This window comes from Sinocyclocheilus anshuiensis, unplaced genomic scaffold (assembly GCF_001515605.1).
Source record: "Sinocyclocheilus anshuiensis isolate Anshui unplaced genomic scaffold, SAMN03320099.WGS_v1.1 scaffold477, whole genome shotgun sequence".
NCBI classification, from domain to species: Eukaryota; Metazoa; Chordata; class Actinopteri; order Cypriniformes; family Cyprinidae; genus Sinocyclocheilus; species Sinocyclocheilus anshuiensis.
Window position 1 is genome coordinate 2,956,568 of NW_015536549.1, and position 18,214 is coordinate 2,974,781.

The 18,214-nt window shown below is 37.6% G+C and overlaps 2 protein-coding genes across 4 annotated transcripts in view; one reads left to right on the top strand and one right to left on the bottom strand.

Moving 5' to 3' along the window:
• Window positions 1–1,817: 1,817 nt before the first annotated feature.
• LOC107700640 (type I iodothyronine deiodinase-like) lies at window positions 1,818–3,870 on the bottom strand. The gene is made up of 4 exons (XM_016502378.1): window positions 3,392–3,870; window positions 2,595–2,738; window positions 2,234–2,433; window positions 1,818–1,889 (listed from the first exon to the last, which is right to left on the bottom strand). The coding sequence occupies exons 1-4, from the start codon at window positions 3,744–3,746 to the stop codon at window positions 1,824–1,826; spliced, it is 765 nt and encodes a 254-aa protein (XP_016357864.1). The 5' UTR covers window positions 3,747–3,870; the 3' UTR covers window positions 1,818–1,823.
• A 904-nt stretch (window positions 3,871–4,774) lies between these two features.
• Window positions 4,775–18,214, top strand: part of LOC107699878 (zinc finger protein GLIS1-like) — a 75,975-nt gene continuing 62,535 nt past the window's right edge. For 2 of the 3 annotated variants that reach the window (XM_016501301.1, XM_016501316.1), the window contains exons 1-2: window positions 4,775–4,937; window positions 5,129–5,425. In XM_016501301.1, the coding sequence (XP_016356787.1) occupies window positions 5,158–5,425 (268 nt within the window). In that variant the 5' untranslated portion in view covers window positions 4,775–4,937; window positions 5,129–5,157. Of the gene's footprint in view, window positions 4,938–5,106; window positions 5,426–18,214 lie in introns of those variants that run through there. The other variant, XM_016501308.1, reaches the window with a different exon arrangement.

Here is an 18,214-nt window from a genome sequence, read left to right on the forward strand (position 1 = left end):
CACCATTGATATGAAGTAAAGTTGCCATGACTTATATAATGACACACACTGACTCTGATATGATATATAATATAATTGTTTATTTGAATAGTTGTTGAAAACTCTGTATATTTAGTTAAATCTGTACTCCTAAATTTTAGAACAAATGACTGAATTATCAGTTTACAGTTCACATAGTTTTACCCTGTAAGCATCATTTACAGTCACAAGTCCAGAAAAAAAATCTTAAAAGCACAGGTGCCCTTCACAATCTCTGCTGATGGATATTTATACAGTCTTTGAATACAATGCTGGTACTGTATGATAATTATGCATTTACATTGAAGTAGAAAAAAATATATATCAAATGTTTACAAAAAAAAAAACCCCACACATTTTGGTTACATATTCCATTAAAAAATATATGCTAAAGATACTGTCACCTACTTACATTTTACATCCCCCTGTGTTTAAAACATCGAGGTACAGAGACCAGCTGGTTTAATCTGTATCTGTCACAAGCAAACACAAGGACTCATAAAATTAGCTCAGGCACTAGAATTTCAGAAAAGTGCAAATATGTGACTCTGGACCACAAAACCAGTCTTAAGTGTAAATTTTTCAAAATTGAGATGCATACATCATCTGAAAGCTAAATACATAAGCTTTCCATTGATGTATGGTTTGTTAGAATAGGACAATATTTGGCCAAGATACAACTATTTGAAAATCTGAAATCTGAGGGTGCAAAAAAATCAAAATACTGAGAAAATCGCCTTTAAATTTGTCCAAATGAAGTTCTTAGCAATGCATATTACTAATCAAAAATAAAGTTTTGATATATTTACGGTGGGAAATTTACAAAATATCTTCATGGAACACTATCTTTACTTAATATCCTAATGATTTTTGCCATAAAAGAAAAATCGATAATTTTGACCCATACAATGTATTTTTGGCTATTGCTACAAATATACCCCAGTGACTTAAGACTGGTTTTGTGGTCCAGGGTCACATATATAAATGCATCTTAAAAGCACAGGTGCCCTTCACAATCTCTGCTGATGGATATTTATACAGTCTTTGAATACAATGCTGGTACTGTATGATAATTATGCATTTACATTGAAGTAGAAAAAAATATATATCAAATGTTTACAAAAAAAAAAACCCCACACATTTTGGTTACATATTCCATTAAAAAATATATGCTAAAGATACTGTCACCTACTTACATTTTACATCCCCCTGTGTTTAAAACATCGAGGTACAGAGACCAGCTGGTTTAATCTGTATCTGTCACAAGCAAACACAAGGACTCATAAAATTAGCTCAGGCACTAGAATTTCAGAAAAGTGCAAATATGTGACTCTGGACCACAAAACCAGTCTTAAGTGTAAATTTTTCAAAATTGAGATGCATACATCATCTGAAAGCTAAATACATAAGCTTTCCATTGATGTATGGTTTGTTAGAATAGGACAATATTTGGCCAAGATACAACTATTTGAAAATCTGAAATCTGAGGGTGCAAAAAAATCAAAATACTGAGAAAATCGCCTTTAAATTTGTCCAAATGAAGTTCTTAGCAATGCATATTACTAATCAAAAATAAAGTTTTGATATATTTACGGTGGGAAATTTACAAAATATCTTCATGGAACACTATCTTTACTTAATATCCTAATGATTTTTGCCATAAAAGAAAAATCGATAATTTTGACCCATACAATGTATTTTTGGCTATTGCTACAAATATACCCCAGTGACTTAAGACTGGTTTTGTGGTCCAGGGTCACATATATAAATGCAACCATGGATAGAACACTTCCATTTTTTCCCCTTTATTTAATTTTCTCCAGAACTTTTCGAACCTCTTCAGGGTTGTACCCCCAAGGTCCGATGCCACCCTGTTAGGAAGAATAAAAATGTATGTGAAAATCCTTCCCATACTGTGGACTTCCTGATGAATATATTTAGACTATACAAGACACTGGCAATCAAAAATGCAACAAAAGTAAAAGAACAGACCCAAGCGACTATAAAACTCTTTGCCTCATGCTGTTCAACTCGTTCCAAACCTTTCACCTCTACAAACACGTGCAATATCTTACTGCAAGAGGAAGAATGTGTGTAAAAGCCTCTGCTTTCACTAGCAACTCTCTACTGCTCTCACGAGAGCTGTTATGAAGCTTTGGAAGTATTTCCTGTACTGTGTGCAATGTGCAGTTTGTCTACATTGCAAAATGCTCACCTGATAGAAAACGTTCCCACTCTGAATGACATAGAGGCGCTCAGGCAGAGCTCCGTATTTGCTGGCAGTGATGTTGGTCATCTCATCCACTACCACAGGGCAGAGGGGATCTTCTTTGACCAGGGTCCGGGCTGCAGCCAGTCTCTCCTCCAAAGTTTTGTGGACGCTGATGTCGACGTTGTTTGCAAAGGCCCAAGCATCTATAACAAAACAGAAGAATTTTGCTAGTTGCATAACATTTATCACTTAGTGCTCTACATGTTAAGTACTCTACAGTGCATCTGGGCATAGATAATATCAACCCATATTAAAAGCACAGATGCCCTTAAGTTCTAATTAATTGAAATATAATTGTCATTACCAGTTGCATGCGCCTCTGCAAGGTAAACCACGAGGAAATCTGCCACATCACTGAAGTCCTTGACAAGTTGTTTGAACTCATCAAGCTTGTAGAGAAATGGGGGTCATGTGCAGCTTCCGAAACTCAGAACCAGTGGACGGTTCCCTGTGAAGAAGACTGCATCAGTAACAGTGTTGGATGTAAAGTATTACTAAGTAATTATTTATAAATTGTAATTTAAGTAATGGATTACTCTTAATTTTTCTGTAATTTAATTACAGTTACTTTTGATGTAATTGTATTAAATGCTGTATAGACTATAAAGACAAATATTTTTAATGCAACATCCCTTTTAATACTTTGGTCAGTTCAAGAATAATTTATAGAATTTGATATTATTTATGTGAAAGAACTGAAAGAGCAGTTTCATGTCTATCAGTGTATTGTTTAACTGGCTGAGGTTGATATTGGATTTAAAAAGTAATTCGTAATAGGTAATGCAATACTTTTAGAGAGAGTAATTAGTACAGTAATCTAATTACACTGTTGAAAATGTAATTAGTAGCTAGTAATTGATTGCTTTTTTAGAGTAAGTTACCCAACACTGATCAGAAAAAATTAATAATATCTAATAGTATAAACAAACACAAAAATAAATATTATTGGAAAAGACCATTAGGACCCTTATTCACACTAATTATTCTAATGTTTATTACACCTTATTATTATATAACCTTGGGACTGGTACAGTCGGTTTAATTGTTCCAGTAACAACAAAACCACTACTACTACTAATTTATATAAAGCATTTACTGTACCTTTAAGAAAACGATAAATGCTCGTTTTCTGTCCGTCCAGGGTGAATAAAGCTGTGTCTGGAGCCGCGTGGCCCTCAAACGCTTCCAGGCCCAGCGAGTGCCAGGTCACGGAGAGCACGGTTTTAATGAACGCCAGAGAAAAGAAACTCGGACCCCAGTCTTCATATTTGAATTTGGGATTTTGGGTCATCGTAAACTTCTCTCCCATTTTAAGATGGATTTTCTTCATCAGTCCCGGGGAAACGAATGACAGGAGTTTCAACACAGTCATCTGCGCGATCGCAAATAATATCATGGCAACAGCTGATAGATAAACAAAAAGTTTTCTCAGTGCATATCCCACCGCGGTCCCCATCGCGAGAAGAATTTATTAGTCCACCTGTGGTGGTGCGAACTCTACATGAACGATAACGAGATCAAACTTTGCCTGTATTGTAGCAAAAGCTTACCGCCCTCCAAACCACAACATTACATGATGCCAAAATTCAGGATCAAATCTAGTGCAAAGGCTTTGCTCATTATTATTAATTAGGTAATGTTGGTGTTGCTTCGTAACCTTCCTGTAACTTATTACATATTATTAATATTCATGAATAATATGCATAAACTTTCGCCATAGCAGGATTTGTTGATTCGCCAGGCGACTAGCGAAAACCGCTGGGTCTACTGGAACGTCACGCAACGTAATTAATATTCATGAACCCACCTTCACCATAGCAGGAATCAAACTTCGCTTTTATATTGTTGGATTGCTGTTGTATTCGGATCATAGTGGACCAAAAATTAAAAGAAAAAAAAAACTCCATAAATAACAACACCAATAAATAACAATTGGTTTTGATATATATTTTATGTTAAAACGTTCCATTAATGGTCTTTATAATTATTAGTCTGACTGACGTTTTAATGTTAGTTTCTAAAGATGTCCATAAGATGTCACTGTTGATATGTTTTACTACAAACCTCTTCTAATTTTTTGCCTTTTTCACTACTCACTACTTTTATTTCATTTCCCTTTGCGAGTCTTATTCTCTGAACCGAAAGTCATACAAAATAAAAGCTATACTCTTTACGCTACTGCTACATACATCATCCTCCAGGATATGAAACATTTATTATTGATCTGTGTACTCTTAATGATCTTGTTTTTGTCTGTTACACAATAGGTCTTACATTATTTGTTGCTGTGTGATGACGAGGAAGCTGTACAGGACTGTTTTAGTTGTATGAATGCAAATTATTATTCCCAATTTGAAGTGGCTCGAGATCAATTTCACTATTCACAAAACATGCATCCAGTCTGTTCCCGATTGATCCCTCCCCTTTCAACAGTCTATATTCATTGGCACTTCCAGCTGTCAATCAAAGCAGGGACGCATGTTTTGGTTTTCAGAATTGATGCTATAGAAAACTCATAAAATTGCAGCTGAAACAGGAGAGAGGATGCGGTCGGTAAGAACACATTTAACAGCCTGTTGGACGCAGAAGTTGAGAGTCATCATCATTCAATCAAAATATCATCTCTTGCTTTGGAGGGTTTAAATAGGTAGGCTATGTTTAAAAAATCTACTACAACATATAAAAACAATAATTAATCAGTGTGTTTTACTGTTTTTTTTTTTTTAAATATATGGTTTGCTATATGTTTATCATGTTGCTTCAGAGTCCTCTGAGAGCTGGAAGAGTTTGTTCCTTCAACTGAAGTTCATGTTCATGTTGTGATCCTTCATCCCACAGGTACAAGAAACGATAAGGACTATTATTGTATGGGGACTGACATGCACACTTGGAAATCAGAGGTCCAGATGCAGAAATCTGCAGCGCATATTGGGATGGTCAGTCATCAGACAGATTTCACCGAGCTCGCTTTCTCCATGTTCAGCAGTAAAACAGACATCTGCCCGAAACGCGTCCCTGCTGACGGCTGTGGCTCGAATCCCGCCTCGATACAGATGCGCTGCGGATCTGAAGATCTCAAACTCCACGCGCATCACACCTCCAAACTTCACTGTTTCACCATGTCACCTGGAGAGGGTATGTACCTGCGGACTTTTGTCTTTACAGGTGTATTTTATCGATTTTTTTTTCCGGGATTTTGCAGTCTTAATCTGGTTTATGGATTAAAATGATCCCTGCTATGGCTAAGATTACAACTGCTTCTGTAGCCTAACGTTTAATTGAACACAGATGCTAAATGTCAATCTGCACAACAGAGCCAAAAGCCATTAGATTTGGGAAACCTTTAATGGTTTTAAAATATATATATAAAAAAATATTAAAATAAATGAATTTATAATAAATAAATATATATGCTAATAAAAACATAAATAGATTATAATGCTAAAAATTAATTAGCCGACATATAACATACAATTTGTATGGATATAGGCCTGTTAATTAATTTTTTTTGCATAGCAGCCAGATATAATTGAAAATCATACACAGAATTGTACGTTTGCCAAAGGAAATTTAGTTAAAGAGTTGATCTTGTTCTTTCAGGGAAAGTTTATACACTCTTTACCTTACCTTACCTGTTTCAAACTGACATCAATATATGGTGATATACTGGAGTGCGTAATAATACGTGGACCTAATTTAGTAGGCTACAATAACGTCTAAGCGCAACAGCAAAATTGTGCACGTCGTTCTGTCGCGGAGTATTTTGACACAATTCGACACAGCTCCTCATTGCTAGAAGTTATCGTGTCTTGAGGAAAGTTAAATGTGTCGCGGATAGTAATGAGACCTTAAAAAACTATTAGAGTTCATTTTCAGACGGTCAAAGTTGCATTAATCTCGCGCGTTTTGTCTTGACAAAATACTTGATCGCGTTAAGTAGGCTACATACATTAATTCATTATTACCTCCTTAATGGGATAGCTCGCGCACAAATGAATGTTCTGTTATCATTCTCACCCTCATATTGTTCCAAACTTGATGTTACATCTGTGGAACACAAACGTAGATGTTAGGAATTCAGCTTCACTCGCCTTTCCCTGTCATTGTATCTGTTTCGTATAGGCTTACTGAAAGTGAATGGTGACTGAGTCTGTCATTCTATCTAACATCATCTTCTGTGTTCTACGAAAGAAAGACAGTCATACAGGTTTACCCATACAGCATGAGGCTGAGTAAACAATACCATGGACAATACCATGCAAAACATAAAGAGTGATTCAGTAATCTCATCCATTTAGTCACAGAAGCATCTTAATGCAGTTTACCTCACTATTTCCACTGTAGAAGGAACACACATTCTATTGATTATGCTCTTCAATAGGCTATATGTGCTTAGATGTATGTGACACTCCAATCTCAAGTCATGTTAGTTGTAATTGAGCACGCATCCCTGAAGAACAGGGCTCTCTGGTATTGGTGGTCACCCTGTTTAGATGATGCTACAACGGCGTGGGATTGTGGGGGTTGGCAAAGCTATCCGCTTACTCCAGTTTATGATTATCCAAATTTGACTTATATTAGTAATCATACCTTGTCACAAAAGAGAGTCAGAGGGTTTGATTATGACATTTGCCTGACAAATTCAAACCAAATGTTTCTCGCATGTGTGTCTCAGCATTTATGAGACTTGAGTCCACAACTCGCCCCCGTCCAAACTGAATCAATGTCTCTCAGATGTATGTGACCGAAAGGAACACTAATGTTTTAGATATGCCTATTTGAGCATCCTAATTTACATACTGGAAAGGAATGGAATGGACTTTTGCTAAATGTTTTGAAGTAAGCATGTAGTGTGTTGCGTGATCTTGTTGACATGTTTCCGAGAACAAGTTACAGATATTAATCTCACTCGTTTCACATGTGAAATGATTTTTTTGATCGCAGTGATATTCTATTATTTATCATTATTGATTATATGATTCTTCATTATTTTGTGGTAGTCTGTTTTGAATATAGGTTGAAATATGAAGACAACATTTCATCTGTTAAAAATAGTCATTGATTAGGTGCTTATTTCATGTCAACTGCAGTGGCAGAACATGCTTGATTTTATGGTAAATGAGGCGATGTTGCAGAAAATGTAAAAATATTTAAACCTACCTATATAATTCTTTTATATCTTTTTGAGAATGGTGAATTTTGTTTTTCTGAGGAAGCATATTCTTTTTAATCCTTTATTCTTGCACAGGTTTTTTAGTAGGAACATAGTGCTGCTGCTTATTTTCAGGTCTCAGTTATAAGGATTTTTTTCTTTCAGACCAGTAGTCGGATTTATACTCATGCTGCTTGCCTTTTTGAATGAAGCAAAAATTAAAACTATTCACTTTCCAGCAAAAGTGGTTAAGCCATGAGCCTTACCAATTATTGTAATCACGCTGATAACAAAAGTTGATAGCATGTCACAGGGTTAATTAGCTATTTTTCCCTCTGAACCCCATATACTAATCTAGACAAGGTTTTGTTGCCATGTTATCATAAAAGATAAAGTTACCTGGGTGATACCTTTAATACAGCAGCATTCGCATTGTACTGTACAATTCAGAAAGATCAGGAGAACGTTATGGCCATGCAGCCAGTGAGTTGGCAAGGCATCACACATGTACATGATGAACATCCTAAGAACTCAGCACTTGTCCAATGGGACAAAATCTCTCTACCATGCCTAATTAAATTGTTCTTTGGCTTTCTGTCTCCTAGATAAGTCAAGTCAAGTCAAGTCACCTTTGTTTATATAGCGCTTTTAACAATACAGATTGTGTCAAAGCAACTGAACAGCATTAATTAGGAAAACAGTGTGTCAATAATGCAAAATGACAATAGTAAACACTAATTTTTCAGTTAAAGACAGTTCATCATTGAATTCAGTGATGTCAACATCCAGCTCAGTTCAGTTTAAATAGTATCTTTGCAATCATTTGCAATCAAGTCAACGATATCGCTGGAAATGAAGTGTCCCCAACTAAGCAAGCCAGAGGCGACAGCGGCAAGGAACCAAAACTCCATCGGTGACAGAATGGAGAAAAAACCTTGGGAGAAACCAGGCTCAGTCGGGGGGCCAGTTCTCCTCTGACCAGACTAACCAGCAGTTCAATTCCAGGCTGCAGCAAATAAGTCAACTAATGTTTTGCGGTTGAATGGTAAATATAGTCGCATCATTTTTAATTGGATCAACACATTTCCAATTTCTGAGCTGAATGATATTTAATCAAACATTCTGAAGTTGTCCCATTAAGTTACTTCAGCATATAAGATTATGATTATTAGAGTTGCTGTGATTATCCGTGATTGTTTTTTTTAAACACAAGGTAATACTTCGTATACGCAGACAAACTCCCACGTCAAAGTGTTGATTCAGCTCATGAAATAATGAGTAATTGACTCTAAAGGGAGTCATCGGTATAGTGTTTCGGGTTTCTATGGAAATGCATCTACCCCCACACACATATACAAAATCGGCACCGTTTGGTCACTCTGTAAAATGTGGCATTTGCACTCATAAGTTGAATTCCTGTAGCTTGATGAAGTTTCCTGTACTTGCCTGGCTGATATTCAGTATGTCTCAGGATGTTTGGTGTGGTGCTGCCATTATTGACTGTTAAAAAGTATTAAAACCCTCAGATTGATCAGATTCAGAAGTTCTATAGGTAGATGCTTTATATACAACAACTAGCTTTATTGCGTCCTGTAAACATGTGTTGTCCACAAGATTGCTTTGTTTTAGTTGCTGTGGCTGATTGCACTTGAGTTTAAAAAAATGTTTACGTCGGTTGCATCACTGGTAAACCGTTGTGGGCTGCACAATTATCTGCTCTCGCCTAAGCATTTTTTGTTCTTTTCTCTTGTCTTTGGGCTTTCTCTCTCATACTTACAAATGATCTCTATGCAGTTGTGCTCTCACTCCCACACATCCTCGACTGCGGCCCACATCTTTTGGGGAACTCCTATGACATCAGAATGAGGCATGGATAAATTAGCGGTGTGGGGAAACTGTCATGTTTGCAGCTTGTTCCATTGATTCACAAAGTCCTCATGATCAATGTGCAGTGCTATTTCATCCTGGTCGATGACATCACTGAGCAATCCTTTAACAAGTGAACGTTTTTCAGTGTCAGTCACCAAGCCTTTGAGAGCCAGCTTGCTGTAATGGAAGCCATTGAAACATTTCTCACAAACAGGTCTCTAGAGGACCTTCTCGAGTGTTGATTCAACTTAATTTGGTTGGGAGTTTACAAGCTTATTTTTGAGAGAAAGATGCAGTCGGTGAGGCATAATCTGCGGGAAAAAGTCTGAAAAACATTTCTAATTGAATCGAGTAGTGTTTGAGGAAAGATACTCTTGTGGTTTTAGAAGATTACAGCATCTGATGTTCAATAATTATGGTTTGGGATCATTCCATTGTAGTTTTTCAAATAATATTTAAAACCTCAACGTACTTAATCAATCCTGAGGTAAAACATTCAGACATCGGCGACCTTTATTGCTGGTTGGATTATAACTACAATTTAGACTTTTTATGGCACCTGTGATGTCATAGCAATGTCCAGCTTTGTTTTATTTATGGTTGCGGGATGTGTAATACTAAGCCAAAGAAACGGCCTGAATCATCCTTCATTTCAAGGGCACCCTCGCCCTGCAAATACAACCCTCTCAAACCAATAATTCTGTTAAAAAAATATTATCTGGTTTGAATAAGTGTCGAAATATCGATGGAATACAAGAGGAAATGTGCAGTGGACCTGGGCTTAAACGGAGGAAAAACAGAATTGGCTCTGATGTGTCGTCATAAAATTTATTTTTAGCTTGGACCATGTCTTGAGAATCACTCATAAAAATGCGCCCACACTCTCCAACCTTTTTTCCCTCTTGCTTTTTGATATAGGGGTCGAATTCCGCCTCATGTGAAATGGATCTGATTGTTTTGCCTACTCGCTCTGTCTCCCTGACTCCGTACTGAGATGAAGGGGCTACTCGCTCTCGGCCTGTGCCAGGGGGACATGCCACAGCTAACCACACATCTACATGGGCCGAATTACTCATGCATTTTTAGACGGCAGCAATTCCAGACTTCTCTGTGACCGTGCACGCGGGCGGTTTTTTGATTTACATTTCGACAGTGGCACTTGCTGTTCTTGGCCCAGTGCTTGTTTGCTTCATCAAAGAAAAATCCTCTTTGTGGCGGCGTTGATCGCTAGGCCTAAAGCGGACGTGAGGGCCCTGGCTTCCCGTAGTGGGACACTGAAAGACGGCTAGGTGGCCGTGACCCTTTCTATCCACTGTTGATTTAGTGTTAAAGGTGACGGATGGCGATCGACACCATGCTGGTCTTTGTACCAATACAGCTGTTTTTTCTACTCCTCCCAGTTCACTTGCCTGTTTAATAGAACATAAATATGGATACCAAACCAGTGCCAAGTTCCCTGGTGGGTCTTTTATTAGAATCAGTATTATTCTTTTATATCGAGAAATACCACAAAGATTACAGCCGATTCTCGGTACAAACAAAATCTGGCCCCACAAACGGCCTTTAATTTATACAGAGGACGTAGTGAATGTAGACAGATTCATAAGGCGTTTTCTGCCAGTCCTTAGACCTTCTTATTTACAAGTCTGGGCACATCAGCTGTCCAATCGAGCACTGGCTTCATCCGAGTGGTCAAAAACAAATGCGCAAACATTTATTCCTTCAGTAGCGGAGAGCAGAAATAATTCCAGTAGGCACGGTTATATCCTCTGTGTTGTTCAGTAGTTTCATCGTGCCAGGAAGCTGCCATGGGGCAGTGCCTATTCGGTCTGCAATCTGATTGGCTGGAATGACCCTTGAGGACTATGAAATACATTATAAAGTCTAATAGTGCAGTTTATGTACTTTATTGCTGGTTGTTAATAAAGCGCAGGGTTCTGGAAGAATTACTTATTCTCTCGTCCTCTAGTGATCCAGCACCAACCGAGTGTAATATTACATTACGCTCAGGGATTTCTGTAGGCTAATAACCTGACATGGGCCCTGAATGCAGATTGTTTAGAATGAAAACACTTCACTTTTACGAAAAGATCTGGAATATGTGTTGGGAGCCATTTGTCTTTAGAATCGTTGAAGGCTGTAAATTTTAGATGTTCATGCTGTTTGTGAATTGCGTGTAATGAATTTTGAGAATGGAATGCTAGTAAGATGAAAAACCTTTGTGTATTTATTGTTTTTCATTGCCTTTTTGTCTAGTAAAGTTCTTCTGCGTACAGCCACAGTAACTCGCAGAAATAACATTTCACCACCATCCCAGCTGAGCATGCGTCAAGTAAACTTGACCTTTTGCAGTTCAAAGGCCAAAAAAAGGAACTGACAGACATTAATAAATATTCCAAGACAGACAGTCTGCTGTGAGCACATAAAATACCATTAAAATATATTTTATGTCCTCATTTTCTTCAAAAAAAAAAAAATCAAAAATTTCCAGGCATTTCAGAACAGTCACGAATCCGTAAGCTTTGAGCATTCCTACTTCCTGTTTCCATCAAGCTGCAGTTGGATTACTCGGATGGAGACATGCTCAGAGCGAGGTTTAAAGAACACAGAACATTATTAAACTTTTCTCTGTCAGACAACTCTGTCGTCTCATCTCCACACAGTGCTCTGGGGTGTTTACTCAGACTTAAAGCATAAATTGAAATCAGCAGTTTGGCAGGTTAATATTTGGAGAAAAAGATGCCGGCAAATGATAAGAGGACACAATTTCCCACGACACAGACTGTCCGATCTGTTTTTTTCCCCTGATCCTTCACTTTGTTTTTACGTAATAGGAATTTTTATGTAAAATACAAGAAGTTTTGACCAGTAATTGTTACATGCATTGTAACAATTTAGACCAGACTGCATCTGCATGGCGTGAGCGTCACACCAGACATGGAGACATGCAGAGTTCTTTCACACAGACAGTGTGTGTGCTGTGGCTCTATGCAGAAAATAAAGTAAATTTTAGGTTACCTCATTGAGTATTTATTTTAATAATACACATAAATTAAGAAAACTGTTATTTGGGGGAAGCCATTTAGAATTATTACAAACTAGTTCTTATTCATAACTGTTTACATTAAAATAAATCAATTGTCAAAATGCCGTAAATGAATAACATTTGGTTCTGTTAACCATCTGCATGGTTACACCGATGCAGACGGAATAATGTGCTTAAATACTCTGGAGTTTAATTTGCATTATTTTGCATAATTACTAAATCAAAAACATACAGTGCAACCAGTTGTTGCACAGCTTTGAACAGCTGATATAAACCTTGCAGCTCATAAATAAAAATACAATATAACTACAGTGACCGCCAGGTCTTGTCTGAATTTTTAAAGCCTGACATGGGGAAGGTTACACAGTGTAGTCCAGAATAAATAACTCATACTGTATGTGCGGTTGATTTTAATGGCTCAAAAACATACAGCACAACCAGCATAGTCCGATTTGCAAAAATAATCAGACTACGCCGACAATGTATTAGGATACTAAATTATATTTAAATAAAATTAATAATAAACTATATTATAATGTTTTTGTTTGTTTTGCTTTCTTTAATGTATTATAATAATCAGTTATTGGACTTGCATTTGTTTACTACCTCTAAAAAGACATTAAAAAGTAGATAAACCTTTTGGGAGAACTGTTTTAAATTCATTTATTTATTATTGAAATACCCTTCCCTTTTCTCAGATAGTTATTCCCTAAAACACTTGTTATGGATAATGAAATTCTTTATGATTTCGTTCTCTACCTGTCATTGCATGTAGAACTTGCATTGTCTTTTTTCAAATAATTGGTGATTACTTTGTGTTTCTTAATAGAAGCCTAATCTGTTGCAAAAGATTGTGATTGATAGGTTTACAGTGCGTTTTCTTTGAGTTCCACATAGTCTCAAAGCTGAAACCATGCGCTCAGTGCTCACTTGGACAGTGTGAATGCAGTTAATATGGATGCCTTATACTGTAAACATGCAGTTCAGATGTAGAATGTGTGATGGGCCTTACAGTTTAACGCATAGAGAACCAAAAATCCTAATAAAGCATTTGAGATATGGCTGCAATAGCTCATGAGAAAGCAGAGCGTGAGAGGAGAGAGACTAATGCATCCCGGCCCTTTAACAGGATGAGAGGAATTTGAAGAATGAATGTTGACTTCAGCTTTTTACAATTTGCACTGAGTTTGCTGACTTATCACCTACCACAAATATTTCCCTCACTATTTCACCATTTAAGCCCTCACCGCAATCTCACAGATGAGTTTTCCAGGATTTGGCTTGTGCCAAACTTTCCACTAGAGTCACCCCTTTATGTGCGTGTGTGTGTGAGAACATACTCATCATGCTGCAGCAAATGTACCATAAATGTTAAGATACTTCTCTAGTGTTGACATAGCATTAATTCCACTGTCAAACGTTCCATTAATATGAGAAATAAGACATCCCATTATGGCAGACTGCTCGGCCTTTCTTTCAGCCAGGCGTGTGCTTATTGAATGCATGAGAAAACCCTTTCTGTGCATTTGGGTGCTAATCAGTTTGACTATATCATCACGTTAGACACTTTAAGATATCTAAGGGACGCTACTGTTGGCAGTCAAAGACCGGAACATCACCAGTACTGGAAAAATGGGAAGTACGCCTGGTGACCTCCAGGTCACATTTGTAAGTGACGGAGAGAGGAATGCTTGTTGAGCGCGTCTGTCACATGTAACTTCATGTCTCATGCACGTGTGTTTCTTATTGAACTAACACATGTGTGGGAGGTTATACATTGCTGGATCTTATGGAAATGGAAGCGATGAGTGTGTGTGTGTGTACTCAATATCTCCGTGGAGAAAGTGGAAACGAAAACAATCTCAGCCTAATCAGAACCAGGTCACTCTGTTGTCCAGGCTACGCTTGACATTTACGGCCTTCCCTTGGCTCCACGTTCGCACTTTACAGCAGGGCCGGTCCACAAAGCTACGCTTCTCCATATAACTGATTTGCTAGCTCTACACATAAAACAGTGCCCGACTTCATAAGGTTCCTATTTAAAGAAAAAAGATGACACAGGCAACAGGAAACAGTTGTTATATATCACTTGCAGTTTCTGACAAGAATATTCAGAGGAGAAAAAGAGAGAAATTCTGGCTGGGGCCGCGGTATGTGTTCCTTTTTTTGCTGTTTACTTGAATCTTGCCCTAAAAAGTCGAATGATGACTAACACCGTAAAAGGCGCTTGTGTTGTGAATGGCCTAACTGCATTGCTTTTTAAAAAACTGAAATGAAGTAAGGCCGTATGAAAGCCCCTGACAGCCAGGTGCTGTGGACTTGGCCAGCAGTTTCACTTCTCAGGCCAGCTGGAAAATGAGTCCCAGAATTGATCTGCACCCTTTTCCCTTGACAAATTATTTTATTGTTCTCACACAGTTGGTTTGCATTTATTCTTTTGGCTAATGATAGGTTAAGGCAGAGTGATCTGCTTTCGCTGTGTTACACTGTGAACGCACCCCAACTGGGCCTGTTCCCGCAATGACAAAGCATATTCACTCTCTACGCTGACAGAAAGATCGATTGTGAGTTTAATGCTCAGGAACTTGCGGCAGAAAGATTCATCAAAAGGGATTTTCTGATCTTCGACATAAAGAAATTGCATTACGTTGCAAAAATCTTGCCTCGGGATACCTGAAAACCTAACCTTCGTGCCCAAAGGTCACATCTTTTGTGGGGCTTAATTGGATTACAGGGCCGTTCATGTTGAAGGAATGTTTTTGCCCGGTGTAGATGGAGAGATATCCGCGTTATAACTGTCTGCTTACTGCACTCTACCTGACCTGAGCACAGTAGATGAGAGCTAGCCCACTAATCATTTACAAATGCTGCTAGTCTCCAAGACCAGGCTTTTTCAAAGATGACCGAGTCAAAACAGCCCCTGTTTCTCAATGAGCCTCCGTAGAAAATATGTCTGAATCAAACAGTGACTAACACATACCTTCTGTCTGCAGGGTTACATTGCGAATGAGAACGAGCCTTACCGGAGATGTTCGCGCTCATCTGGAGGCTCTGGTTTCTCTTTAGAATCAGCACACTTATTTTCAAAGATGAGTGAAGACACTGGAGTGCCTAGAGGATTGTATTGTCATAACAAGTTTGTGAGCCTTTACAGTGATTGACGTTTCAGGCAAGTTAATGGATGACGTCAAGAGAATTACCTGGAGAGAGTTATCCATTAGCAGTCATGGCTAATGAATTTTGTAAATTTTAATTCTTGTCATGTGTCCTTTAACAAAACGTATTTATGGCTTGTTTTATAGTTTTAAATTTACATTTTAGAAATTTGAATTGTAAAGGCTCGTATGTGTAAACATACCTGGCAATAAAGCTCATTCTGATTCTAATAAAGTGGTATTTAACAGATTTGAACTGTTTTATAGGTTAATATGGGTTTGAATTTTAAAATGCAGATGTTTTTATTGCTCTGAATTTTTGTAGAGATGAAATTAGCTGTAAATATTCAGATTATAAAATTACAGCTTCAAGTTTTACATAAGGAAGAGATATAAAACTTCACATTTAAAATGATAAAATTCATAAATTTAGATCATACAAAAACTAGGCCAAAGGTCAAGCTGAACTGAGCATCTTGGCCAATCACACAGCTAGTAAAATCTCTGGTGTGGTGATGTGGCAACAATGAAACGTAAAAACAATAAAATATACCAGAAAAATTCAATTTAGTTAAATATCAGAATTGAAATCTAAAATTCAGATTTACAGAATGTAAATTTAAATCTTTTGTCATTTTAGTAGCACTGTAAATGGCATGTCAAAGGATGTGATACATTTTTTATATGTAACATCTGTTACAATACTCTACTACTTCTTTTGAATGTATGTCCATGAAGAAAGATGGTGTATTTACAGCTTCTACCAGCAGGGGCTGACAGGTCCATACTAACCAATTAGATCTTGTTTACTTGTGTCCATATGGATCTTGACTTTAGTATTTACGCCAAATCAGTCATTAAACAAGCAATCCCATCTCTATAATGTTACAACATGTTTTTACAAACGTCTTATCAGTGAAGCATATGGAGAGAAATGACGTTAGACATGCAGCTTCATTTCGAAGGTCTTTTTGGTTCTCCCACGCCCTCCTCCTCTGTTTCTTGAATGCCTCTGCGATTGGAAGCACGGAGCTTTCTAAACATGTTTCTCATTCCAATTCACAAGATCGCTGCCAACCACACATCTTGAAAAGGACTTTGAGTTGTATGTTCTCTTTGTTTACATGGGGTTAGCCACATCTTCAGATCACTTTGTGCTTTAATTGACTCCATATAGTTTTGACTTGACTCCAGTGACAAATAGAAGGATTGTCTTTGACGATTACTTGATGGCAGAGAAATGTAGGGAAGCCAGCAAAGAAAGACTTGTGTAATAGCTTTCAATGTACATGTTTTCGGTGTTATACATGGTTTTTTTAGCATTATCTCAGTGACTTGTTTTGCTTACTTGTGATAAAACGTACATTACGCCAGAGCGCTTAATGTTAAAAACCGTTAAAATGATAAATGAGTGAGTCTTTGAGAAATGGATTCAAAATGTGTGAGTGCTTGCAGAGCATATGCTGTTCAGTGAATTGAGTTCATCTTTTTTTAAACTTGATTTGCCACTGTGAAATAAGTGCTTTCTTTCTTTTATTCCTTAAAAGTTAGTTTTAAAAGTCAAATTATGCACACAACCTTGACTGAACAAACAGTAGTCCACATAAAGGAAATACATGACATATTTTTAGACCAAATCATGGCAAGGCAAAATGCAGTCAGCTGTAGGATGAAAGACACTAACTACTGTAAAATATCTTGGTTTGTAGCATGTCATCAAGGCTTATTAGACTTGCTGATAGACTAGCGATACCGAGTTGACCACCGGCTGCACGTCAAATCACGTTTGTACAGTTTGTAGATGTCAGCTTTCTACAAGCCTCAAGAGCTCTGAAAGCAGGAACCAAGTCCAATAATTGGCTAGCAAATCATTAGGATATGTACACTACTGCCAGCCAAAACTCACTTGCATAAGAGCACAAAAAAAAAAGACTGTAGGAACCCACCATGGACCCATTTTTAACATGTTTGTATTGGCGATGATGTAAAATGGCAAGAATTCATATTTCGCCTCAAATTTCAAGTTGTTTTTTTCTCGCAAAGGAAACAAATATTTGCATTTCAAAGCTCTTTCAGAGTGAAATGAAAAACAAACTCTTTATGGGTTTGGAGTCTTTTTTTGGAAAAGTCCAGGGATGAAATGAATATGATTTATAGTTCATAAACGCACAGCTGATGCCAGGCTGTGTGAAAATGCTGGTGTTAAGTCATGCTTACAGCCCTGAGAGGAAATAAAGATCCACAAAACACTAGCTGACTGACTTTCAGTGCTGTTTATGATACATTAGCCAAACTCTGCAGCTCTGGATCAGGAATCGAACCGTGAACTTGTTAGTTGCGCCATAACTCAAGGCGTTTTGTTGTAATGACGTTGTTTACCACATGTAGTTAAGTAAAAGATGGCTATCAAGCAAGCAGAAAAAACACCAGGTCCTGTGACCCATTGAATGCTTGCTCAGTGAAAATTGGTTTGCTCTTAAACCACGCTGACGGTGGGCCCGACTCCTCAGCTGGATATGACACGCTGTCTGCATAAATACCATCTTATTTACCACCTTCCCCTACAAAACCTATCGCTGGACTAAGATTCAAAGAATTTCCATTAAAATCACCCCATGATGCCCTGCTTTTTTTATGCATGCCGCTCCTGCTTTGCCTTTTTTAGGTTCTTCAGCCCTCATTTCTCAAACCGGCAGTCGGCG